At 46.8% G+C, this 27,874-nt stretch overlaps 1 protein-coding gene across 1 annotated transcript in view; it reads right to left on the bottom strand.

The window, feature by feature from the left end:
• The window catches only part of Ush2a (usherin), a 692,185-nt gene that overhangs the window by 27,608 nt on the left and 636,703 nt on the right, over positions 1-27,874 (bottom strand). The window contains exons 62-64 of the mRNA XM_013066500.3: positions 22,754-23,805; positions 19,710-20,031; positions 1,388-1,594 (exon numbers count right to left, since the gene is read on the bottom strand). Of these exons, the coding sequence (XP_012921954.2) occupies positions 1,388-1,594; positions 19,710-20,031; positions 22,754-23,805 (1,581 nt within the window). The remainder of the gene's footprint in view (positions 1-1,387; positions 1,595-19,709; positions 20,032-22,753; positions 23,806-27,874) is intronic.

Raw genomic sequence — 27,874 nt, 5'->3', positions numbered from 1 at the left:
CACACAGCACAAATAAAATGCTGATCACATGATCTGCCTTCTGTGTATTCCGTACGGAACCCCGTATTTCTAGTCCCTGACCTGCATGCTGTGCGAGGCTAAACGGGCATGCTTAGTGTTCCTGAGTAACCCTCTTGCATCTGTGTGAGTCAGGGAGAGATGGCAAAGATCTCAGAAGTCCACCTCTGCCTCTCAGAGCATCGCTTTTTACTAAATATCACAGTCTTCCCTCAATCACTTTTGTGTTTTTTGTTTTGGTGTTTTGAGGCAGGGTCTCAATGGAGCCCAAGCTGGCCTCGAACTTACAGTGGTTCTCCTGCCTCAGCCTCCCAAATGCGGGTATTACAGGTGTGCGCCACCACCCCTGGCTTCTCAGTAGGATGACAGACTTTTCAGTTTATTTGGAACAAACCTTTGACTTCATTGTGGTTTAATTCAGTACTCTTTGGAAAGGAAGAGTTTAGAAACTGGAAATTAATTTCCACACTGACATAATATATGATTAGGAAAAGTTTTGAAAATGCATACAATGCACTCCAAATATAAATTATTTTAGTTTATTAGTATCATCATCTTATAAGCACAGATAATCAAGGGCTGATTGTATTTACATCATCTATATTTATTGAATACAAAGCCCTGTGGAAAATATGCTAATATTCCCTTACCGTTCACTGGGAACCTTCGCCGTATGAGTTATCTTTGGAAATTGTGTTTCGGTTCCCGGCCCTTGGTCTGAGCGGATTTCTCCACACTTGCCCAACTTGTTTCCTAAATTGGTCTAAATAATTTATAGTGCAATACTGGGATCTACACAGTCTATTAGGTTTGTGTGAACACAGCGTTATCATCTCCACTTGCTGCTGAGCGGGCGAGACTGGCCCAAGGCGCGAACAGGTGGGAGAGACTTCGTCCAGCCGCCCAAGGGCCCAATCAATGCCCGAAACGCCCGCGAGCCTTTGCGCCCCTCCAGCAAGTGCCGGCCAAAAGCCCAGAGTGGGAGCTGAGCTCCCTGCACATCCGCCCCTGCCTCCGTGTGCCCCGAACGTGCTAAGGAGCAGTGGAGCCCGCTGTCCCATGCAAAAGGCCAGGCTTTCTGGAATTCACCGAAAGACTCAGCTTCCATCATGTGATTAGAGATTTGTTTAGGTCCAAAAGGGAACTTCAAGGGGCACGGGTGGAGCTCAGTGGAGAGCTCTCGCCCGGCACGTGTGAGGCACTGGGTTCAGTTCCCAGCCAAGAAAGGGGGTGGCTAAATTCCCAGCTACTCAGGAGGCTGCGGCGGAGGATCTCAAACTGGAAGCCCACCAGAGCGGCTTACTGAGGCTCTGTCTCAAAATTAAAAATCAAAAAGGCTAGGGTGTGTTTCAGCCCTACAGCCGCTCACCACAGCCAGGGCGCCGCTGGTGTTGGAGAACAGCCGGTAGAGACTGATGTCCCCGTTGGGCTTCGCAGGGACGCTGATGTTGAGCACGGCTTGGGTGGAGGATACCGTGTGGACGGTGGGGGCGCTGAGGCCTTCGGGGGGCGCAGGCCCGGTTCTGCACCACGTCCAGCTGCTGGGGGCTTTTCCTGCCGAATTCACTGCCCAGACCTGTGGGAGAAATCCGTAAGAACAGTCAGGACCAAGACATGTCAGCTGGACAAACAGGTCAGCAACCGGAAGCGACTAGAGCCACCAGTGTAAGGTAAACTGGGAATTTTACAGTTTGCAAAGGACCCTGGGAATACACAGGGGCCCGGTTGGGATGTCAGAATTTGCTGCAGGTGGGTTTGAGCCTAATGCAAGGCGCTGTCTTCACAATGGATGTGGGGGTGGGTTTTCTCAGCTCCCTCAAACTGGCCGGGACTGAAGACTCTGGGAGGCTCAGCAATTCTTCCACACTGTCCCCACCAAATCTGCATGAAAATTAAATTTCCTTTCATCAAGGAGGGAATAAACATATGGAAAGATGTATAATCTTATTTATCAAGAACCATTTGTATAATTAAACACGAATCTCCTAAAAGGTTGCCCAGGGTCGCCATTTGCATGAGTGAGTAATTTGTAGACTGTCAGGTACAATAGACAGAGTGGATGGATGTGTGAGTGGAGAGGGTTAAATTAGGCTCAATAATAGCAGACTACACAGTGATCAATCAGAATGATAGATCTAAGTGGCAATGTGAGGAGACTGTGTTGTGAGTAGGAGTGTTTCTTAGGAAGCTTTCACTACGTCTAACCGTACAGTTCTCCTCATGGGTGTCTTCTCCTCTAGGTATTTAAAAAAAATTATCCTGAGCTTTTAAAGACAAGTTTGGAAAACCTGTTGGATTTCCCAGTACACACATTATGGCTATGCAATGCTTAAAGGGGATGCAGAATGTTTAAAGTGTAAGACATTTAGGGAAAGCTGGCTAAGAGCACTTTGAAGGAGTGTTTAGTAGTGCTTGGTTTGCTTTTCAATCAACAATATCTTCAAAACAATAAACATTAGATTTTCAGTGGTTAGGTCAACTCCTATTAGTGTTACTATGCTTCTTTTAGAGAAGTCCCTCATAAAAGCAAATCTCTGAGGTTGAATTACAGTGAAACACAAATGTATACACCCCCTGTCCGAAAGCATTGCTAGGAACCCTCTTTTTAAAGATGATCACTCACTGGCATAGTCACACCTGGTCTTTTAATAATTCAGATACCTCCCAATGTTTGCATAATAATCACTCCCAATATTATAAACTCCACACTTTACAAAGTACTTGACCACATACTAGTCTAATTAGTTCTGCAGAATGCCCTATTAGCCCCATTTTACAGATGAGAAAATTGAGGCTCAGAAATTTCACTATCTTGTTCACTGCCCCTGAGATTATAAAAGTAGAATTCTGCTTTCCAGGGCTCTTTAAAAAAAAAACAACAAAAACCTATGCTTTGACTCTGTATGTCATCTTTATGCATAAGTAAGACATTCGGGTTCACAGAAATCAAATGATTTGTCCGTAGATGAATACCTGCAGTTCTGAAGTAGGTGAGATCTTAGTTTGCAAGGTGGGTAGCCCTGGTAAGTCACCTGGGGTGCAGAGGGAAGCAAGGAGCGGGAAACTGAGTTAGCAGTGGGAGACAGGTCTGCACATGAGCGCAGCTGCTCTGGTCCCTGGGAAATGGCCAGGACCAGGCCTGCACAGGGAGGGGTGCTGAGAAGCTTATCAAAGAAATCAGATTTCAGGACTGATGAGGACGGGTTCCAGGCTCCTCAGGCTGCTCCAGAACAACCTCTTTGCTTGCACATGTCTTTCCAGGGGAGGGATGGGGACCCCTTTCACTGCACAGTGAGTGACAAGATTCAAGAGGACAATATTCTTGGAAAGGGAATGCACATAAAATGCGAATATTGATATCAAACTCCTCACCAAAAGCAGGGCTTTGGTTGATGATTTAAGAGCATGCAGAATTTCAACTGGGGTCACAATGGATGGGGAAGAAAATGAGGAGGAAAGTGTAACTGGGTATAATTTTTTTTAAATCCTTCAAGTTGCCAGTTGGTTACTGAGGACCAATAGGAGACAGCAGACGCCCAGTTCTGGCTGAGGATTGTGAACTTTAACTTTTCTTTCATTTTCATTACATCTGCAATGTAGAGTTATAAATAATATTAAGGTTTTTTAATGCTGGTGTTGGAGATAATGTTAAACCTCATGCTTTTCTTTGTTGGATGAGCTTTTACAGGTGGAGTGCTATTTTGAAAATGTGATTTGATCCGTTGTATTTTAAAACACTTGGGGCTCAGTATTATAGTGTTTTACTGTATTTCTTGTATTCTCTTCTAAAAATAAGGCAGTACAAACCCCCGTCACTGATGGGGAAAGTATGTAGAGCCTAGTGGCTTTTGTCTTTGACAGGAGACCTTGATAACACATTGCTCTTTCTCCTAGGCTTTCTTTTTAGTACTCAATCAATTTGAGATCAAAATAGCATTCATATAAATCAACCTGCTTATGCAAAGCAGGATCATCCTATTTACATGAGCTACTGTGAAAATGAAAACACTAACAATGAAGAGAAAGCTGACTGGGATAATGAAGCATTGTGGGTTGCACAAAACTTGTACCGCGGGCAGTGTCTCTGCTATCCCCGCACACCAGAAGACAAGAAAAGAGAATCCTTTTAAAAACAAAAAGGTCTACTACCTAAAATTCACTGTGAATTCCTGTCTGCCCAGCTATGTAAGAGATAAAGGAACTGAGATGTAGTTCAAGGTTCAGAGTAAAATACATATTATGCCTGTGATTTCTGCTAAGAGACAATGCACCGAGATTTGGAGACATCTGTATCGAGTGGAGACAGAAGCAGCAGTGATCTTGCATGAGAAATTTTGAGCACTGTGTCCTGATTGTACATTGATTGAAGGCAGCGCTTGCTGGGCATCAAACCCAGATCTCATCCATGCTAGGAAGCACTGGACCGAGGAATATGCCCCAGCCCCTGACCTTTTAGGGTTAGTAAACCTATACAGAAATCAGGAAATGGATCACCTCATGGGCAGACACAGAGCTCCAATGTTATCTGTCTCTGTCCTCCTCCTCTGTCTCTGGGGGCTCAGAGGGCCACCCCTGGAGGGGCCTTGCAAGCTGAGCCCTGGGAACCAAAGGGCACCAGGAGGCCTTGGAGAGAGGAGCTTTCCAACTCCTCGCAGTCTCCTGCCTGCTCTTCGCAGTCTCCCTGAAGCTCAGCTGTAGAAACCAGAATTCTGCTCTCCCTCCTAAAGTCAGGGAACCTAGAAAAGTCACCTTCTCCCTTCTCTTTCATTCCAGAGGCTCCTCCTCCATACTGGGAGGAAGGACGGCCCTGCAAGGAGGCTGAGGAGAGTCTGCACAGACAGGCCTTGCGGGGTGCCCTGTCCAGTCACCACAGAGAGTCTAATCACAATTCCACGTGGTGGTCTACTCTTCACTGAACCCAAGCATAAAACAATTTTTTCTTCATCTTTGGGTCTTTATTTCTGAAGGCTCCCATGTCACACAAAACTTTGATTAAAGATATTTTTTAGGGTTTTTCTCTTGTTAACATTTTTGTTAAAGGATTGTGGGTTGTGACCCTTGTGATGGGTGAGGAAAAATGTTATACCTTATCTCTACATATTCATCTATCCATCTCTCCATCCTATCTATCTATCTTATCCATCTACCCATCCATTCATCCTATCCATCTATCCACCCATCCATTCATCCTATCCATCTATCCACCCATCCATCCATCCACCCATCCATCCTATCCATCTATCCATCCATCCATCCATCCATCCATCCATCCATCCTATCCATCCATCCACCCACCCATCTACCCATCCATCATCCATCTATCCATCTATCCATCCATCCATCCACCAATCCTATCCATCCATCTACCCATCTACCCATCCATCATCCATCCATCCATCTATCCATCCATCCACCCATTCTATCCATCTGTCCACCCATCTACTCATCCATCCATCCATTCATCCACCCATCCATCCATCCACCCATAGATCCTATCCATCTATCCATCCATCCATCCATCCACCCATCTACCCATCCATCATCCATTTATCCATCCATCCATCCATCCATCCACCCATCCATCATCCATCCATCCATCCATCCATCATCCATCCATCCACCCATTCTATCCATCTATCCACCCATCTACCCATCCATCATCCATCCATCCATCCATCCTATTCATCCATCTACCCATCCATCATCTATCCATCCACCCATCCATCCCCTATCCACCCACCCATCCATCCATCCATCTTCTATCCATCTAATTATCTAATTTTTACCGAACTGACAAATCAATCCATCCAGTTTGTTTCCTAAAATTCCCTCACATGGTTATTGGACCCCTAACCATAGATAACTGGTTGCTTACAGAAAAGGTCATTATTAAGAAAGAAAAAATAAGTATGTATATGCATTCATGGCCAAAAGGAAAAAAACCAAGTATCCATTTCATCTTTGGTTGATTCAGAATCTCTTCATACCCATGGTATTTACACTGAAAACTAATATTTACTCTTTGGTAATATATTACAGATGGTGAAAGTTCCCACCGATTTGTTATTTGCGAGTGGCAAACCCTTGACAGGTATCCAGGAACTGCACACACAACCAGGGCTGTCGCAGTCAGGTAGTCCCCATAACAGTGCGTGTAAAAGACAGCAAGTTAGGAATAAGTTGAACGGCTGTTGTCTTCTTTAACTTTGTTTTTGTAGTAATGAAAAGAGTTATATTGTAAGACATAAGAAAACATATAAATTGTCTACTCTTAATAAGTATAAAATAACTGAAATTTCTTAAACACAAGCTCTGACACTGACCAGCAAAAGAGAAGAACAGTATGTCAATTTACATTTGTTTTCAATGTAATACACATTTTTAAACTGGTGACCAGTCCCATCTTCTGCCTGTTGTCCATTAAAAATGAAATTGTTCTTTTACTTGCTCTCCTTTCCCACAAAGGATTATTGTTTTACCTTAAATAATTTTAATCACATAAAGTGTCAGCATCTGCCACTAAGCTGCCATAATCAGATTGCTGTGAAAACAATAAATTGAATATTTGTCTTCCCCTGAAAATTGCCTCTTAAAAATCTTTGAGGAGTCTTTGTCAAAATATGTTCCTTGCCCACGATCATCAGAATCATTTGAGGCACAGGTATCAGAATTCCTGTGAGCCTCTTGGAACCTGGCCTCCCAAAACATTTCCAAGTGATTCTCGGGCCCAGTATTGTTGGGCTGTTCTTTCCCTGTAGAACGGCTATAGAAACCTAGGTATTATTGATTTCTATTTCTACTCACGTGACCTCTACTTAGCATTCTCCTGCGCATTACCTGTGGCTCTCCTTTGAGCCATTCAAATAAACACGAATGCACCTGTGTTACACTGCACTCATCGCGAAATGCACCTCGGAGTTCCAATAAGAACCAGAAATCACTAACTTTGCAGAGTCCCCTCCTGACTTTGTTTTCTCTTCTTGAGACCCTGATTCTTCTGGAACTTGCTGGGTCTATTTTTTTCCTTGTACCCAGACAACTATTACTTTAAATGCCCCAAATTCCTCTCACCCCAACATTTCTCCTTGTAGTTTTGTTGTAGGAGGAAAGCAAGACTTTGCGAAGAGAGCATCATAACAGCCCTTGATAGAAAGGGAGGGGCCCACAGCACTGCAGAGCTGTCCTGGCAGAGTCGGGTCCTGTGGCTGCTCCTGCTGGTGGCAAGTTCTTCATCACTGCGCTGTCTCAGTGGCCACATCTTCATGAAATGACTCCTTCTTTGGAGTGGATATTGTTCAAGTATAGTCTTAGTCAAAAGAAGAATTGTGAATGCAAATTCAAAGGGGGTCCCTGCCATGTTTTTTGTCTTTATCACACCAGACAAAAACCCCATAAAATATGTTATGATCCTTTGGGCTAAGAAAATGCTACAAGTTGTAACACCAAGAGAACATACTTAGTGATATTTTCTGTATGGTCAGAACCCAGCTGAGATTTATTTGATCTTGTATTTGCTCTCATTTTCCATATAAAATGGAATACAGGAATAAACAGATATACACACCAAAAACCCCCCTCTAATCTATTGACTCCTAACGTAAATGATGGAAACTGATTTGGTCCTTAGAATAATTTGAAATATTTAAAAATAACTGTTAACTATTAAAGGATTAAGAAATGGCAGGAGTTTTGACCTCTCTGCAAGTTCTGTGATATTCTATAACGTGCTTCCTTGTGGAATATAGATAATTTTTAATTAAAAAATATTTAAACAATTCCAAGGATAAATTCATATCAAGATGAATTAAGAATACAACCTACTTGATTATAAAAATGGGAGAATGAGTATCTTTTCTTAATAATTCACATCAGAAATAAACAACTTTCCAACATAAACAGGCATGCCAGTAATTAAGTAAATAGGTTGCATGTTAACAGGCAAACAATTAAATTATTTGTTTCCTAGGGGCATGTAATGAAATTGTTATCACATTCCCATGAGGGAGACAAACAGATATCCAAGAGGTCTTTCCAATAGCTGTATCGGCGAAGGCCAACAGCTAATTCAATAGATTCGATCAAAATCGCCACTTCTTTTGCTGCTTCTGATTTATGGCTCTGGCTGTACGAAGGCATCACTCACTGCAGATTGCTCTCCAGTGCTCATAAATTATGCCTCATAAATAAAAAGATACAATCAAGGAAATCATATCAATTCATCTACAACCTTGGAGTATATTTTCCCATGGTATTCACACTAATGCCTTTTTAAAGGGTTGCTTGCCGTGGGTTTTCAATATGTTTGAATAGCAAGATGCCAACATGGGCTTTGCTGAAACTGTGGTTAGGAAGCCTCATGGCTGAGAAGAGAGGACAATAAATCTGAAATTACAGGATTACAAGATTGTTTTATTTCTCGAGCAGCCCTACAGGCTCTGACCACAAAAGGATAACTTGCTGAAAATCTCTATGTAGCTATCTATGTCACTATTTATCTGATTTTCTTTCATCATGAAGTAGACTTTTTTCAGCATCTCTGTTTGCATGGTGCTTCGCTGGATATGTTATAGTCACACTTCAACAGATACAGCCCTTGTATTCCGGTTCCTTTTATCTAAAACACTTTGGATCAGATATGGGACATGATTTTAATTCAATTCTGGGACCCAGGGTAAGAAAGGTAGAGCAGGCCATTGTCTTCCTTTCGACTGGCACTTCTGAAATTCAGAGACGTGAAGCTGCTAAAGAAATTCTGAGATGTTTCCTTTGCTGGAAGTGGGTGTTTTCTGTCAGGACTGCTTAGCATACCACTTGCTCATTGGAGCCTTTCAGTAAACAAGCATATGACTCTTTTCCAAAACACAAAGGAGGAAGAACTGGCTTCAGTGTTAGTGGAAAATACTGAAATTAACCTTAACTCATTTTTAATCGCAATGAGGAGCAAGAGTTTATCACATGCTAACTGTTACTGCTTATCCCTGCTCTCCCTGAAGCACACAGGAACACCCCCCCACACCACCACCACCAACCCAGGTCTCACAGAGGGGACACAAAAGTAATGGCTGGGTTTACACTTCCTGTTGTCCACGTGTTCTAGTTCATCCTCCCAGCCAACAATCCTATGTGGTTGGTGTTACCTTCACTTCACGCAGGAGGAAACAGGCACAGCGAAGTTATGAAACTTGCTAAGTGGTAGGGCCAGCCTTACAACACAAACTAGACCTGACCCAGAATCTGCAGGGCCTGGTTGTGAAAGACAACAGACATCTGCTGCCAGCGATTGTACTTTTGACAGTCATAGATTCATTAGACAGAGGCGAGCACTTCTCACATACCTCCCAGAAAATGTAAGTGAATTGAAATATCATCATCTTCATGACAGTAATGACTACACCCTGACCAGCAGAGCATTGGGAGCTCAATTCTTGACAGCAAGTTGCTACAGGGAGCTAAGGTCACAATTGTCAATTGGGGACATCATTCCCAGGAACAGTCCTGGTATCCTTAATCACTGTTATTTTTTCTGGTTGCTGAGACAAAACACCAGATATCCAAAGTTAAAGGAGAAAAGGTTTATGGTAGCTCACAGTTTGTAGAGGCTTCAGTTCATAGTAGGAGGGCATCAAGGCAGGGTGGTGGGGCAGAGGGGCAACACAGAGGAGAAACAGTCCATGGCATGGTGAGTAGGCAGGAGACAGCAAAGTAGCAAGCAGCAGCAGCATGCACTGAGGCAGAAGCCTCTCCTTTTATCCCTTCCAGGCTACCCACCTTTTTGGATGATGCCACCCACACCTAGGTAGGCCTTCCTATCCTCCACACCCAGAACCACACTTAACCAGTCAGTGGACTAATTCAGTAATCACACACTCTTAATCCCAGTATCACACAACTTTAACGGACCATTACACAACTTTATCCCAGCACCACACACCCTAGAGCCAGCCACTTCCGGAAGCCCCACCTATGAGCACATGAGGCTTTGGGAGGACATCTAGACATGAGTGGTGACAGTCACAGGAGATTACCATTCAGCTATTGACTGAGCCCCTTCTGGGGGCCAACACGGGTCTGTGAGATCGGAAAGCACAATTGAACACAAACATGGAACATATAGGTGGCAGTGAGTGGCAGGAAGGAAGTGATGCTCTTCAGTGGACACATGTAGGTGGCACAGTCCATGATGCTCTCTTAGAAGCAGTAAGTGAGCCAGGTGCAAGTGGCAGGAGGCCGACACATGGAGCCAGAGGGGAGGGGCATTTTGTGCCTAAGGAGGAGCATGTGCAAAGACTCTCTGGCCAGATTCTCAGCCGGGGTAGGCGTGGCCTTAGTCACAGGGCCAGAGGGCGATGAGGATGAAGGGATTGATGTCAGACCATGAAAGCCCTCCTGCCACTGGAGAGGACTTTGCCTTTTACACGAAGCTAAGATTCCCCAGGAGAGGATGTGCTTTATCTGAAGTGCCTTTTACAGGCATACTGGATATTAAACACTTTCTTTGTGTTTATATATTGTATTTTAATTTTATATGTGACAATGTCTGAGCTTTTAAACTGACTTAAAGTTCACACTGATCCTATGGAGAGAAGTCTTTTCATCCCAGTTATACAGACAAGGAAACTAAGGCTCAGCAAATGTAAATCACTGGCTGAGGACCCAGTGGCTGTTAATCAAGAGGCCCCAACTAACCCTGATCAGCAGAGGAGTCTGTGCCTCTGACAGAGGGGAGGTGACAGAGCTGTGGGTCAGCAGAACCATCCTTGCATGTGGGCCAGAACATCGAGGCCTGAGTTCTGACTTTGCCCCTTATTTTTTAAATGCAGTGTTAGGGACTGGACCCAAGACTTTCTCACCTAGCAACATCCCTCGCCCATTTTTATTTTTAATCTAGTGTCTCACTAAGTCACTAAATTGCTCAGTTTGAGCTCAAACTTGTGCTCCCCCTGGAATCCCAGAGTGCTGAGATTACAGGTGTGCACCACCAAGCTTGGTTGACTCTGCCCTTTTTTTGACTGGGTAACTTGCTAAGTCATTTAGGTTTCTGGTTATACAGAAATAAAAATATCTACCTTATGGGATTATTCTGAGATTTACATGCAATCAAGTTTCTGTAAATCTATGAAGAATATGGTGAGGTATAAGTCCACTTATAAATATTTTGTCAGAATTTTAAGAGTCCCAGAGCTGTACACAAATGCAATTCAGAAGCAATGACACACTGGAGTCTCGAGGCTCCACTCTGAGTCCTTCAACTCCCCCCCTTCATCCCTGGGCAGGTTACCCAGTAACTCACACCTTGAGACTCTCCTCTGAGAAATGATGATAATAACAACATGTATCCTGAATGACTGTTAGGAGATTAAAGCCATTAATCCACATACGTTCTTAACAGTTCTCAGGACATACCAAATACCAAATCACTAGTGGTGATTATTATTACATTTTTTTATGTGAAAGGACAGGAGAGAGTGACTTGCCAGTTTGGAAGAGACAGTAGGGCTAGACAGCAACTCTGTAGCCAACTTATGAGCTCCAGTTAGCTGGCATGGATCAATAAGAGATTTGGAAACCTCAGAACATTCTGAGTTTAGCCCATGTCTCTCTCTACGTATTTCTTTCCAGGTCTTTGTGGGCTAGATTAAATAAAAGCATGGATTTTCAGAAATGCTGGTTCTACATTAAAACTTGTTCATTGCATGGCATTCTCTATTTTGCCTTATGATTAATTTTTTTTAAAAAGTCCCCAAGCATGGACAAAAGCAAGCATTAGCGCAAGTCAATGGGTTCTCCACAGTAAAGAATTTCACTTCTGGTTTCCATTACCAATATGCCTATAGGTGTCAAGGAGAGAAGTGCACACTTTCTCAGATGCTTATAGGCATCTCAGTAATGATCCAACCCATCCACAGATAGATAAATCAATTAACAAGGAGGAGTCACAACCATGTCCTTAAAGATTTCAATGGAAGGACTCGGGTTCACTAAAATGTGTTTTTGTTTCCACCTGTAGCCTGGATGGCTTCATAAACCAAGATGTTTCTGCAGAGTTTGATGTGAACACACCTGTGCTCCGAGTGCTTCTGTGCCATGCACACCAAGCCTTCCTCTTACCTAGTGGTTTATCAATAAGCAGTGAGTGGTAAGCCCAAGGGTGCCAGGTGAGCCAGCCGGCAAGGGTCGTACGGGAGAAGTCGCATCCCAAGAGGGTGGGTCATGCTGGCTGAGCTGTGGGGATGCAGGCTTCTTCCAGATCCCTGCTCTGACCTCTCTGGCTTTCTCTGACTGTCACATTCCATCTCCCGGGAGTCTCTTCTCCCCCAGCTTTTTTCCAGCTGGGTGTGCTCCAAGGAAGGAGAGAACTCAGGCTCTGTATTTCTCTTGGTCCCTCTCTTTGGCAACACCACTGGCCATGGCTGCACCCTTCTCAAAGCTCCCTCCTTTCTCCCTTTAGGCCTAGAGGGAAACGGCTTCTGGCTGTTTCTAGTCCCTGATTTTTAACATCCCTGGTCACGTCGCTTAGTTCTGCCCACGCCTCCACAGTCTCTTCACTAAACTCTCTTCAAGCACCCTCGGAGTGTGGAAACTGCTTCCTGCTGAGAGCCTGATACAAGGGAGAACAGTTTCAACCATTATACAGGTACCAATACTGGTGCGTTCAATCGTAAGGATGGGAATCTGGAAGTGTGGGATCAGTCTCCCTCCCTCCATTCCCTTCCCTTCCTTCTCTTTCTCTTTTTTCCCTTTACTTCTTTTCTCTTTCCTTCCTTCCCTCCTTGCCCTTTCTTTTCCCATAAACACCTCCTCATTTCACTGCAGGATGATTTGGGTCCCTGTGTGCTTCCTACCAGGGCAGCCCTGGCTGCACAAACCTGGCAGAGCAGAGTAAGAGGGGCGGGCGGTGGGAGCGCGTATGGCGATGGTGGTGCCCCTCAAGATGAGGGGGCCTCTTGTTCTCTGGGTCTCTTTTGCCGTCACTCAGATCTTTTAAATGTTGCCGTTCAGAGCTATACTTTCGCAGAATCTTTATCTGAGGGCATGTTTGTCTTATCCACTATATTCACATTCCCTGGGGGTACAGTCCATGGTTTTAGCCTCCTGACTCACTCCTTGTCACTAGGTAGTCATTCTGAACATCATAGGTGGTTTATAATTGTAGGTTGTTTTATACGAGAAAGAAAAATGAAGAAAATGCCTCTCCTGCTTTCCTGGGTGTTTGTACTGGAGGCAAGCTTCAGGTATTATTGGGGAGCCTTTATTTTGATGGCCAAATCTTGGAACCAAGAACTGCTTGTGGAGAGCTATGGGGCAGATTGGAATTACACAGCATCTTCATTCAGGAGAGAATTCTAGTGTTTTAACATTTCACTTGCAGCAAACACTCCACACAGGCAGATCAGTGTTGGCTTAGGTGAGATACAAACCTGGGTTTCATCTGCATGCGGGTGAGAACCTACCTGTGTTCAGACACATAACTCATCTCAAAGACACCCTTAAAGCCAACAATAGCTTGAGAACAGAGTCCTTATGTGGGAATGGTGGCACCTGACTGTGTCCCAGTGCTCAATCTGGGAGGCGGAGGCAGGAAGATTGTGAGTTTGAGCCCAGCTTGGGCAACTTAGCAAGACCTTGTCTCAAAATAAAAATAAAGGGCCGAGGATGCAGCTCAGTCTGAAGACCCGGAGTTCAATCCCCGGTAACACACACACATACACACATGGGTAGACCCCTCAGAGATTCCACAACACAGCACACCCAGACAAGGCAGAACAGTACTCATACCCGGGGAAGGGATATCTCCCAGAAACAAATGCCAGAGGGTAAGGAAGACACAGCGTCTGACCAATGGCCGGCCTGAGTCTCCCAGCCATGGACACATCTGGTGGCCTGCCGTCTGTGCTGTGCACGGACCCTCAAGTCTCAGAACAAATGCACCGCCTGAGCCAGACAATATCAATAAATCATTTAAAAACTTAAGCTGTGGGCAGTGGGGATGAAGGAAGCTTAGCTCTTATGGGAGAAACTAACCAAACAAAAGCGTCCATGCTGGTCAGAAATTCGTTAGCGAGATTAATTCCTCATTAAATGCAAGTCCAAAGCCAAACAGCAATGCTCAGTGTGTTGCGTCTGGCTGTGACAGGGAGCGCAGTGGGGAACGGGCTGGGGCAGGCTGTCGGCCACAGGAGGCCCTTGCGTCCCAGGAGGGGGATCCCACTGTCCCCTCCAGAAGGGATCCTGGTCCTGGGTCGTGGGTGAGGGATTCTTTTGCTGAGAAAAGAGATACAGGGACAGGAAAGGGCGGGGTGCCCATGGGAGGGGAGTCACACCCTCAGCACCAGCTCTGCCTTTGCTCCATGCTACTATCAGATGAACAACTCACTGATGAAGAAAACAGAATTCTCTTTACCTGGCTCTTTATTCTCCTGAAACAAAGGACAGTACTTCCTTCTCTCAATGAGGTAGCCAGGACCTAGAATCCTGCTACAGCCCGAGATTTTTCATTCTTATAAAAACACCCATTTGTTTAATTAGAAAAATGAAAAATTAAGCATTTTGCCCAAGCTGTGTGATCCTAACTCAGTTTTTTTTTCATTTGGAGAATAGCAAAGCTGTGAGCATCCAAGGTCAAAAAGCAGAGGTCATAAATATCTCGCAGGCTAGGCTGTCAGTAGTGGTATTGGAGGTGTGTGAGGTGTTAGACAGCTCTTGCCACTGGCTGGAGCTTCCTGCACATCCTGTGCAGCCGGAAGTGGACCCCGGAACCAGCCCTGCTCAACCATGGTGCTCCACTCTCTTGGTTCCCAGAAGGCACAGCGTGCAACAGGATAATTCGGAGTCCTGCTCTTGGTGGAACTGGGAATACTGGGAGGGAGAAGTCCTCTCTCTCCTTTAGGGGTGGGTGGGTATGATAATGATGCATGTCGCTTTGTTGGCTGAGCAGTTTCTAGTGTGAGCCTCTGTGCCCTGCACATTCACACGTTAACTCATTCAACGTCAAAGCAAGCCAGGGGGTCAGAGCTACTGGTACTCATATTCAAAGGAAAAGGAAATTGAGGCACAGAGAAAGTTGGAATCCTGGGGCCAACAGGGGTCATCTCTGATGCCTGCAGAGAAGTTGTACAGAATGGAGCCAAACACAGATGAGCTGAGATGAAGGAGGGAAGGAGAGAGGGAATGAGTCCAACCACATCCAATCCTGCAACCAGGTCTCCAGGGCCTGGTGTTCACATCTTTGGCTTAGTTTCAAGGAATTCCTTCAGTCCTCTTCCCAGACAGGAGAGCACACACAATTTCCTTCTGTTTTAATTTAGTTCAAGTTGGTTTCCCATTACTTGGAGTAAAAAAACTACTAATCATTCCTTTGTGATGGTATGGATTTTTTCAAGGTCAATCTGGGACTCATATGTCGTAAGCTAAATAAACTGTCTGTCATTTATTTACATTTCTATTTATAATATGTGTACAATTTAACAATTCAGTATCTTAGTAACTACAGCAGTTGGGTTTCGATAAGGGTCGCCACTGCTGCTATTTCCCCGAGTCCACTTCGGTAACTAACGGATAACCCTGTTGCCACCGCTTCCTGTCTGAAGCTGGTCTCTCAGGCCCACTTTCGTCAACACAACTTAGAGCTAAATAGTATTAGCAAATGCAATTGCTCTGGATTTAGTTTGTCAACTTTACCAACTGCAGATTACCAGGGCCAATCAAGAGAAGACAAAATGTGATTTTATTTTCTAAAAAGAGCACGGCTGTGGCTCCTTCCTATGTGGCCACCGGAGGGGACTTGTGTGTCCAGATGGGATCTGTGCACAGAAGCTCTGCGTCACTAGAATTTGTCTGCTGAAGGCTGGTTCCTGAGGTGACGGGGTGTGGAGGTACTAGCTCAGCTAGGGTGGGGGGCCCCCGCATGAATGTGATTAGCGCCCTTAGAAAGAAGAGAAAGAGCCCGGAGGTAACTCCCATGCTCTCCCCTGTGTGCTGTGTGAGCACACAGGGAGATGTCTGCCTGAAAACCCGAAAGCAGGCCCTCAGCAGACACAGGGGCCACAGGCAGCTTGACCTGGCACCTCTCAGATCTGCAGGAGTAAGTGCCTGCTTTCAGCCATCCCTCTGTGGAGCCTGCACTAAGTCTGGAAAGGCTCAGAAGGGTTCTTTGCTCAAGCATCTGGAAGCACCAGAAAATGGTACCCCTTCTCTGGCCCCTGAAGCTCATCCTTTACTTTCTGGTGGCCTGCACAGTATGCTCCTGGTCCTCAGCCAGCTGCCTCTGGCAAGAACAGTAAGATCCCTTCCAGGTCTTCTACCCAGCCCTCCCTTGAGCCTCCAGTTTGGGGACAGCACTGGTCTGTTAGAAAGCAGTGGATGCCACTGGCTCCTGCGGCATTAGCCCCAAGCCCAGGGCCTCACACTAGGGAGATGGAGGGCTTCCTCTCAGTCACCGGACCGACCACCAGGCACCAGCACCCCTCAGAGCCCCCGAGAGTGTGTGCTACCCCGTGAGTGGGCGCTCACTGGCATAGCTGTCAAAGTGGGGAACTTCCCACGAAACTAACAAAGTCACTGATGGCACAACACAGTGACGGGGGAGTCCAGGCAGTTCCCAGCAACTCCAGGGTTTCTCAAAAAACATGAGCTGTGAACGATATAAGTCGCGTGTTAAGAATATAGGTTGCTGGAGTCCCTTCCCCTCCACTTGAACAAGCTCTTGGTGATCCTTTTGTACAAGAAACACCGAGAACTGCTGCCTGCACAGGGCTCCATATGAAATCCACAGGGAAAAGGCACCTGTGGTATCACACGGCTTCTCCAAGTGAACTGGCGACCAAGCTGCTCACATGAATTGCTGTGAGTTGAGTGACATTTCCTGGCCCTGCAGCCCAGCAGAACTTATCCACACTACAGCCCTTTGTCTCACCAACCAACTGACCGGGGGACTTAATTTAGACTGGAAAGTAGTCTTGTTCTTTTCACTTAATGACATCCTAGCAGCTGCCTTCCACGACCAAACTCAAAGACAGAGTGAATACAGTGGTGGAGGGAAGGGTTGGACGGTGGCTGTGAGCCACATCTGACACTCCCAGGGCAGACCACGTGGCTGGCCACACTCAACTGTAGAGCATGGCCACCCTTGACTGACGGCCCACACGCTGGGACATACCTCCTTTGTTTTTGCTCCTGACAAATCAGTGAGTTACCTCAAAAATACAACCCTCTGCAGAAGACTCAAATCACTGCTGGGTGTCAAACAGAGTGTGTCTAGGATGAAGGAGATGTTTCCTTAAAGGTGACTTGTGGATGAAGTGACCCTCCAGTGGCTTTGAGAGCAGGGAAAAATTCATGTCAAAGGCAAAATGTTCCTTTGTTAAAGAGAAATGAATCATTTAGTACATAATTTCCTCTATGACTTCTCTAGGATTACTAGAGGCTCAGCATTCATACAGGCTAAATAAATCCAATAATTTAGTTCATTTATTTCATCATTTAATCTCTGCTTTTCAAAATATCCTTTTTTATAAGTACAGAGGCTGACAGGCTTGAATGTTTTCCTGTTCTGTATTCATATATTGTCACAACATAGGATTAGCTAATAAGTGCAAATTTGAGATCAGTTTGTCATGAAAAGCAAATTAAATACAGTACTTTCTTTTGGTGTGTGAGTATGGAGGAAATCTGTGACACAGAGCTGATAATAACAGGCACAAAAGCATCTGCTCAGCTGGAGATTCTCAACTTGCCTCCTCTCTGAAATCTGGGTCCCTTGATCATTCTTAGCTCCTGATGAGAAATTTAACTAGAGAGAGGACACATGCTTGGAGTTTGCCATTCCTTAGAAACTAAGATGAAACTTCATCAGATAATGTGACCGATATTTAACCCAGTGACATGAGACAATGAATGCCCAGGAAGCTGTAATCACTGCTTTGCCTTCGGTCCCTTTGGGTCATTTCGTTTTGCCTAATCCAGGCCAAAAGCTTCATGTTAATTCCACCCAGCTCTCTCACAAAGATATGTTTTTAGCTTGACACTTTTCAGTAAAGAAATGAGCCAAGAACAAAGGGATGGGCACACAGGTCCTGACTCTTTCTAAGGGTATTCTCTTTCCAGCGGGAGCATCAGTAGCTATTTTGTTTCTTCATAACATAAGCCACAATCTTTGTCCCAAACCCTTGGAGCCTGATGGGCTTTTGAGACAATTATGCTTTTCAAATACAGAAAGGTAACATTTATCTACTGTATAGTTTATAATATCTCCAAGATGACCAGGTTAGCTATCTTATGATGAACTACACTGTTTCTGCAGTAAAACATATAAATATTCATACTTAAGTGAAATAAATAAATACTACAGATAGTGTCAAGTCTATTTAGATTGGGTTTTGCCACCAAATGAGTTGTGGATATACCCCTGACTGCCGCCAAAAAAGTTTACTTTTAAGAGATTTTTTAGATTGGGAATCGCAAACAAGAATTATAGATTTATCTCTATGCACTTCTGCAAACCACTCAAGAACCTCTGTCTTCGATTCTTACTAATTTCATTGGTTAGTTCGTCCCATACATTATTGACCTGAAACATACTTCTTTTCATGCTTAAAAATTTATCTCTAATCATTAAGCTCATTGATTTGTTCACCACAGTTCCTTAGTGATTTTATCATTTCTTGGTACGATAAGAATTTTAAGGCTGTTTCCTGTCTTAGAAAATGGCTCTCAGTATTGTGCCTGTACTTAGTGCTTATATTATATTAAGCGGCACAGCTTCCTTTGAGTCCCAGCAAGAGGAAGGGACTCTAGCTTAAGCAAAAGGGCCTTCACTGGGAGGATACAGAACTAAAAGAAGGGCTGGAGAGCCATGCTTGCAAAAGCAGGGTAAAGAAAAACTTTCAGAGGGAGGCACGCAGAACTTTATCAGGACTTCTCACTTCTCCCTTTTACATTTCCCAGGGCCTCTGCTGAAGATCAGGCCCCAGGTGGGGCTGAGCGCTGCATGGGGCCAGTGTGTGCCTCCCTTGGCCCGGAGAAGCTGGCTGACCCTTCCCCCCACACCTGAGCCAAGGTGGAGAAACCGGAAGTGGGGCTGCTACTACAAGAAGAGTGCTTGTGGATTCCAAAGGCAAAAGGAGCCTAACAAAAATTCTCTCTGGATTTCAAAGTATCTTCAGAATATTACGCTTAATGCTTGCTTGTTTAGGGACATGCAGTCTTATTATAATTATTTTTAGTATCCTACAAAAAGTCCACCCTGCATGCAGTGAGTTGCATCTTTTCAGCCTTTTCTCTACTCTCCTTTCTTTCTTGAGCACAACAGCTACAGATGTTCATCAACAGATTTTATTTTGGGTAACAATTAGTGAGTTATTTGGGAAGGCATCCTCCAACAAGGGGTTCCTAGAACCAAAGCAGCACTGACAGAGGGGAGCCTAATGGTGGAAATCATTTCATTAATGCAAAAAGCAAACACTTCCTCTATTTACACAGAAAAAGCAAGCATCTGCCACAGGGATCCAAAACCAAGAAAATGAAGGCAGTAAATGAATTTGGTTCCCTCTCATTTACGCCTTAAAATTTTTTAAAAAATATCATTACCCCCGCTCAGCCCTTGTTTCTTGAAGCGACTCTTTGAATCAAGAGCAATTTTTATCGGCGAGCGCACAGGATCTCAGCTTGTGTTGCTGGACACATGCAGGTCTTACCTGGTACTCGTACTCGGTGAAGGGCAGCAGTTCAGAATCCATAAAGGAGTTCGAGCTCCCATTGTAGGTTAGCACTGGATTGGCTCTTCCAGGCTGAGCTGCTGTTTGTCTTCTGTACAATTCATAGTACAAAATGTTTCCGTTTGGCTGGAGAGGACCTGTCCATAGAAGAGAAACGGTGGGCTGGAAGCCCCCTGGTGCCATCCCCACCTCCAGATGAGGAGGAGGCTGCATAAGAGGAGCCGTCTCCGGGGTCTGGAGGGTGACCCAGTCGCTTGATGTGCACCCCAGGGCCGTGCAGGCTTGGATCCGAACTTCATACCTGGGAATGGGAGGTAGGATCACAGAGTGTCAGTGCAACAGATCTGCACAGGACAGAGCTTCAAATGACAAAGCATTCTGAGAAAAGACAAGTGCACATGCATTATTATCTTCTGGTTCTGGGGACTGAACGCAGGACTTTGCACCAAGCTGTACCCCCAGCCCCCTCCCCCTCCTTGTTTGGAGATGGGGTTTCCCTAAATTGCAGGCTGTATTGCAGCTTGTGCTCCTCCTTCCTCAGCCTCTCAGAGTGCTGGGATCACAAGCCTGTGCCATTGCACTCAGCTCACATTTATGTTTAAATATAGCTCATTGGGTGCTGGGGATGCTGAACAAGAGCTCTGCCACTGAGCTAGGCCTCCAGGCCTCCAGTCTTTGGTTAACTCTTTTAAATAATGAAGTCATACGTCCATGGAAAGTTCATTTTAAATCCCCCCGACTTTCCAAACTAAAGGAAAGACTCTCGTCTGTTTACAAGGCCTAGGCACAATTCTTTCCCCAAAGAAGTCTGTATGGATAAACTTTCAAGGTTCTTTCCGGTGTGAAAATTTTAGTGCTCTGCAAAAGTATTTAACGCAGCAATAAAGAAGGCAGCTCGGGGAGTGAGAAGCAGTCCAGCAGCCCTGGCTTCCCTACCTCTGAGCGAGGACCAGAGGACCCCCCAGGCCTGTTTCCAGGTCTCCAAGGAACAGCACGAGTTTAGGTCTCAGAGGTAATATATCCGCACCTGATACCTGACATCTGAAAACAGGCTCCCGTGCGCAAGGCAGAGCCTTCTAGGGCCAAAGTGAACCCAGCTACACTGGATTATTCATCATGGAGACACCTCATCACCATCCAGTTAAACTCAACTCATCAATTATGCTTTGCCTCAGAGCTGGTCTGCGCCCCTTGGAAAGGTCTATTTACATGGCAGGGACTGTGGTCAGTGTGAAGCGCCTATGGCGGAAAACCAGCATGTTTTCACCCATTGATTTTATGACACCCCTAGACTCCCCTCAGTACCCAGCTCCCTTTCTGTCTCCCTTTATTTCTTTCGATCCAGCCTTTCCCTGTCCATTTTCTACCTTTCCTCTTTGAGGAGCTGCCGCTTCAGCTCTCCGACTTAGCCACTTCCTGTTCTGTAAGGTCACCTTCTTCTCTTCCCCTTTGTGACTTCTCCCATCCCCCTTCTCCTGCCCTTCCCGCCTCTCTCCTCTTTTACCCCTCTCCACCATGATGGGTTCGCTGGCTGACCGGAACACACCACAGCTGCCTGTGGCAGAGCTGTGAGGTCCATTGCGATTTTCCTCCAAAGGGTCATTCACTTTCTGGGTTATCTGCGGTAGTTACTGAATCCTGGGTCAGTTGCTTTCTGGAACATTCCCAGGCTACTTCTTCCTAGTGACCAGCTCCGGTGGCCAATAGTGGACACGGTAAGGTGTAATATCAATAAACGCAAATATGCTTTAAAAGCCACAGGGTAGCAGTGCTCTTCTGTCTTATACCATCAGTGTCACAGCTTAAATTACAGGGAATATCGAAGAGACCCCTCCTGCACCCTGAAACGTCCCTGCTAGGCTCACTAGATTAACCGACACTTTTCTTTTCCAGCCTGGGAAAAGCATATTCTTCTCTAGAAATCTTCGTGAAGAACAGTTTCAAGGGTAGAGGAGCTAGCTGAATGCATTTTTGGGACTTGCGTGTAATGTCAGAGAAAGAGGAAGCTGGTGTAAAATATATAGATCTGCAGCCAGTGCGGGTCTTTTTAATGTCCTGAATTAGAGTAAAATAAAAGCCAACTTAGAGCATGTGGATTAGCTGTGGAGGATACCTGAGGAAGTTTTAATTACTGTTTAATATTTAACATGACCCTAAATAATTGTCGTGAGTAGATGCATAAGACCATGAATGTTTCTTTTAACCAGTGCTATATATCAGAGATAATTATAGAGGCATCTAATCTACACATCAGTAGATTACAATGATAGCTCAATTTTACCTGCGGTGGCTGGAAATCAACACTTTCAGCCTTTAATTTTTTTAAATGGTTATGATAATTTTACTAAATTTTAAGCATAAAATGCCTTTTATTACCCTTCTCTCTGGGGACTCAAGTTACTTAAAATGTGATAGGGAAAACTGCCAAGCAATTATTTAAGGTGCAAGAAGATTCCTTTGTGGAGGAGCAACACGCCTTCACGAAAGCCAAGGACTCAGAGAAAACAGCCAGGAGAATGCCAGTCCCGACTGCGGGGTGAAACAGTCCCGAAACCCGGAGGAAACAGTCCAGAAGAGCCTCTATCCCCGGAAGAAGCTCTGGATTCCTAAGAAAAGCTCTTCCCAACACAAATTTTGGTGCAGACCAAGTCTGGCTGGTCACAGCGCTCACTGACTGCACTTTGTCCTGCTTTAATGCTTCTCCTCCTGTTCATGGCCTGGGGCAGGAGGCCCTCCCTCTCTGGGGACTACGCAGAGGCCTGGGTGACTTACGAGGACTTGACTTAGGGAAGGGGCCTCAGCTCTGCGCTGGCTGGCTCTGGACAGGAGGGGGAACTGCAAACATCCCCTGCAGGAATCCTACTCTCCAGGGGACGCAGAAGCAGGCTTTCTCACCATGAGTGTTAAGTGGACAGGGTTGGGGACATCGTGCGTCTGGCCTTTGGAGTCCTCATTAGGCTCGACCAGGGGCTGGCACAGAAGGGACAGTGGCTTCCTCCGCGGCGCCCGCTGGGGCCACCTACCTGTGAAACGGCTCCAGCTGCTCCACTACAAGCGACCTGGCACCAAAAGAGCCCTGGGTCTTGTTCATGGATATGGTTCTCGTTTCTCCCTCCAACAGCTCGCGGGTGAAGACAGTGTAGTTGACGATGTCGCCATTGGTCCTCACCGGAGGGTCCCAGCTCACGGAGATCTCCCGAGGGCCCCTGGTGTGCAGTGTGGCGGGCTGCAGGCCGGCGGGCGCAGAGGGGCTGGTTCGCTCTTTGACTAGCGGACTGGAAACGGCCCCTTGGGAGTTGGTGGCCGTTACCGTGTGGCCGTACTCCGCCCCCGGGGCGAGCCCAGTGGGATCGTGATAGCGCCTTTCCAGGCCGGTGTACTCCAGGGCTCCGTCCCTCCTGAGCTCGTAGCTCGGGATCCGGCCGTTTGGGCTTCGGGGGGGTTCCCAGGTGACCTCTATGGACTGGGCGCCTGTCACCTGCAGCGCGGGGGGAGCCATGGCCTCCGGCGGGGCCTCCATGGTCCGGGCGGCCCTGGGCGCACTAGCCACGCACCCCCCGCCCGTGCAGGCCACGGGGGAGAAGCGGTGGCGCGTGCAGGGCAGCAGGTGCGACACCAGGAGGGACAGGCCCCACCCCGCGGGCTCCTCCGGGCCGGCGAACCTCAGTCGATGCTGAGTGGCCTCCCCGTTTGGGCTGGACGGTGGGGACCAGGACGCGTGGATGTGGCTGGCACTGACGGCCCGCAGAGCCGAAGGGCGGAGTCCCGACCGAGCGGCCTCGGGCGTGTTGACCCGCGCGGCCCCGCTGGCGGCGCAGCCTCCGAGCGCGCAGGAGACCAGCAGGGCGGGGGGCTTGGCGGACCTCCAGGCCAGCCCGGGCGCGGGCAGCCCTTCCGGGGGCGCCGGCAGCGTGCGCTCGGCGCGCCAGGCCCGCCCCGCCGCGTCCCGGGCGCACGCTCTGTAGCAGCCCGGCGCCCTGCTGGCCCGCGGGCTCAGCGCGTAGGCGGCGCCCAGCAGGGGGCAGCGAAGCAGGACTCGGCATCGCGGGAGCCCTGGGCTGAAGATGCGGGAGGCCTGCGGGGGAGAAGCGAGGGAGGCGCTTGGGGCTCGGGACTTACACCCAAGACGCACCCTGCCCCTGACTGACTTCGGAAAGGGAAGCCTCTCCAGCTAGTGAAACATCTGAGGAGATTTGTTATGAGGTTGGACAATATGTAAGCGTTGGTCCACACCCAAGGCCATTGACCCTTACTCTTTGACTGAAATCGTGCTCATCCGGTTCTCCTGTTTTTATTTTTAGGAAGAAAGGAAAGGCATTCAAATCCCCTATTGTATGGACACTGTGGGCGTACGGTCTCATCCTCACTAGGGTAAGATCTACCTACCTTCTTTAGGCATTTTCATAGAACTTTCTGGGAAATGGAATTGCCATACTTAATAGTCGTTGTTTTGGGTTATCAGGGCTGAAAATGTGTGTGCATGTACACGCACATATACACTTATGTTACACGCATGTACAAATATGTATGCATAATACACACAAATATGTAATTCTTACCACTAGGCACTTTTAAAAAACCCACCCTGTCTTCCTTATGCTGTGGAGGAAAATTGATTGCTTCTTTTGGGGCAAAATATTTTTGTTCTGCTGAAAACCGTCTAAGGCTTATCATCCAAAGACAGACCTAATTTTCATGTCTGTATTATTCATTGTTCTTCTTGAAAAGCTGGAAAGAAAGTAAATTTGGACACAGGTGTTTCTGAGCCGGGGCTTCTCCCCTTTCCTGCCTCAGTGCCCACGAGGTGCCACCTCCTGCGGGTGGGGTGGCCAGCTGTGACTGGCTGCTGGGGCGGGGCTCACACCGGACTCCCCCGGAGGACACTGCTGGTTCCGGCCGTTCCTGCAGACTGCAGCCAATGGATATTAACCTGGACTGCATCGCTGATATCCTTCAATGTTATTTACGACGACACAGCCCAGACTTCCGGAAATCTAGGTTGGATCGCTGAGTTTTGGTGTGATTCTCCTTGGGTTCCCAGGGTAAGGACAGGTCGCGTAGGGGAGGAGGAGTGGCCCAGATCCCCAAGGAAACGTAGATTCCACCTCCACTCACAAGCCTCTTGGGCCGCTGGCACCTTTGCTGGCCCTGCTGTTCCCTTGGCAAATGTCTAATGAGTTCCCCTCAGTTCCCCTCTCACCTACGCTGCCGAGAGGCTTTGGAGAAAAGTGTCCAAACGTGTTGTTGCAGTTTAGATGAGTGGCCCCTCAAGGCTCAGGCACTAAAATCTCGGTCCCTGGGGTGGCGCTCTTGGGAGGTATGGGCCTGTGGAAGAGGGAACCTTGTGGACCGTCCTTGCTTCATTGTGGATGTGGCCTGCAGGGGAGCGCGGGACCCCATCTGCCCCTCTTCCTGCCTCCTGTCTGGCGTGGTCAGCACTTTTGCTCTGGCTTTCAGTCCCCACTTTGGCCTGCTGCCCTTGTCAGGAGCCCCAAGATAGGGGCCACCTGATCTTGGGGCTCAAAAACCATGAGGCAAAAGAACCCTTGTCTCTTTGTAAGTTAGTTACCTCACGTATTTTGTTATAGCAACAGGGCCTAACTCACACACAGGCAGACTGGTCTCACTTTACATTTCTTACTATACATTTTCAGGAGGTGCTTACCAAATTGTAACCCTTTATTTCCTTCTGCATTTGGTCTCTCATTATGCAAAGTAATTATTTTGTGTCTTCCCCTTTCCCCACTGACTGCCAACACCCCTTTTCTCTCCTTCTTAGTTGGTTATTGACATAACCACATGGTTCATTAAGAACAGAAGCCATTAGAAAGGAAGGCTCTCAGGTTACATTTTTATCATCAGATCCTTGGGAATCTAGACTAACACGCATGATACCGAGATCATCGACACTTCATTATAGTACAGGTTTGTGAGACGATCTTGCTCGACTGTAGGCTGGGTGTTCTGAGGATACGTGAAGTGGGCCAGGCTGAGCTATGCTACTCACAGGTTAGGTGTGTTAGGCACACGTCCTATTTAACAGTACTTCAGCTCATGCTGTGCGAGCCCACAGGAGGCTGAGGGGTGTCTGCCTTTGCCTTTTTCTCCCGTGGCTACTGAGGAAGGATCTGTGCTCCTATTCGGGGCTCCAATTTATGCGTCCCCATCTCTTGTCCTTCCAAACGACTGCACCCTTGCAGTTCTTGTCACTCCTCCACCATCAGTTTCTCTTCCTTTCTGGTTATTCCCACTAATCTTTGAATGTGCCCTCATATCTTTCCTTGATTTTTAAATGAAACTTCTCAACACCAGAGTCCCCTAGCTATTTCTCCCTTTTGATTCATTCCTGCCTCCTTCCTCCTTCCTTCCTTCCTTCTTCCTTCCTTCCTCCTCCCTTCCTTCATCCTTCTTCCTTCCTCCTTCCTTCCTCCTTCCCCCTCCCTCCCTTCCCTCCTTCCCTCCCTCCCTCCCTCCCTCCTTCCTTCCTTCCTTCCTTCCTTCCTTCCTTCCTTCCTTCCTCTGTACCAGACGCTGAACCCAAGACCTTCACATAGAGATGCATGCCCAGCCCTGTTCATTTTCAGTCAGGGTCTCTGCAAGTTGAAAATTTGCCCAGGTTGAGCTAGAACTTATGATCCTCCTGCCTCAGCCTCCAAGAGCATCAGAATTACAGGGGTGCACCATGACACCCAGCTTGTATGCTTTCTTTTCATTCAAACATTCATGAGTTGCCATCCCTACTTCCTCACTTGCCATGGTTTTCTCCTTAAGTGATGGCACTCAGCATTCCCTTTCCACCACTTGATCTTGCCAAGATCAAAATGACTTCCTCCTCCTCCTGCAGTCCCCTTAATATGGCCTCGTGTTTTCTGACCTCACAGTACCATCTGGCATATTTTCTCTTCACCTTCGGGATGACCCACTCCCTTCTCTTCCTACTTAACTCTTCAAGTTTCTTTCCTGGTTTCTCTTCCTCCTCATGATCTCCAGATCCTGGGTGCCCCATGGCGCGACCCAGCTCCCAGCATTGCTTGTTATTTTCTTTCCATAGCTGATCTCATTCAGCGCCATGGCTCCAGTGCCACCTAAGGTGCCGAATCCTCTCTCAGTGAAGAGCTTCCTCAGGAGTTTGCCCCTCAAACCCGTGCATTTTCCAGCTCTCCCTCCCCTGGCACAGCTCAAGGCCGAGACCTAGAAGTCACCCTGCAGTGCTCTTTTTCCTCCGTGCTTCCCATCCAGTCCATTAAAAAGGTTTTCATCTCCACCTTCTCAGTCTGTCTCCAACCCACTTGTATTTCTCCACTTCCTGTCTCTCACTGTAATCCCAGCCATCATCTGTCCTACCCTGAATTCTCCAACAGCTTCTAAACTCCATCCTTCCCCTTGTAGTCCGTTTTCCATCCAGCAGCCAGGGTGACATTTAGAAATATAAATGTGATCACTCTGCTCTTTGCTTGAAGTCTTCAGTAATTTTTCATTCCCCACTCCTTGCCTTGCCACAGTCCACGAGGTTGGACACAACCAGCCTCCATCCTTCTCTGCTCCTCGATGGTTACCACCTCACCTTTCTTCCTTTCCACTGTATACAACTGCCTTATCTTGTATTTGCTCTTCACTTTGTCTGGAACATTTTTCCCCATATCTTCGTATGAATGACTCTGTCTTGTCATTCAGGGCTCAGCTCGAATGTCAACTCAATTCAAATGATTATCCATTCTGAAATAGCCTGAGCAGGAATAATTGTTTTGCTCTATTTAATTTTCTTTATAGCATCCATTGCTCTCTGAAACTCCCTACTTTGTTTATTTACCAGCTTCCTGTTTGCCTCTCTGTCCTCCTCCCATAGACTCCCCCAAGCTTATTCATACACATGTAAGGGCTGTGACAGCAGGGACCTTTCCTGTCTTGTTCACTCTTGAATAAGTGCATGGCACTTAGTAGAAGCTCAATAAATATTTGGTGAAAAAATAAATGAAGGTGAGAGGAGTCAATATTCCTGTTGTCAATCATGCTGGGTAGCAGCAGGCACTGGGTGGGACACAAATACAGGAAGAGCTGATGGGCGCCATGGAGGAGGCTTTTCTCTCTGAGGGAACTTCCGGCTGGCTCAGGATTTTGGGATATGTTCCTGGGGCTTGCGGCTC

The sequence above is a fragment of the Heterocephalus glaber genome, unplaced genomic scaffold, assembly GCF_053883595.1.
Source record: "Heterocephalus glaber isolate CG9 unplaced genomic scaffold, H.glaber_assembly_v1.0 deba00001067, whole genome shotgun sequence".
Taxonomy (NCBI): Eukaryota; Metazoa; Chordata; class Mammalia; order Rodentia; family Bathyergidae; genus Heterocephalus; species Heterocephalus glaber.
The sequence above is the reverse complement of the archived record's forward strand: the minus strand, read 5'-3'. Positions and strand labels throughout refer to the sequence as shown.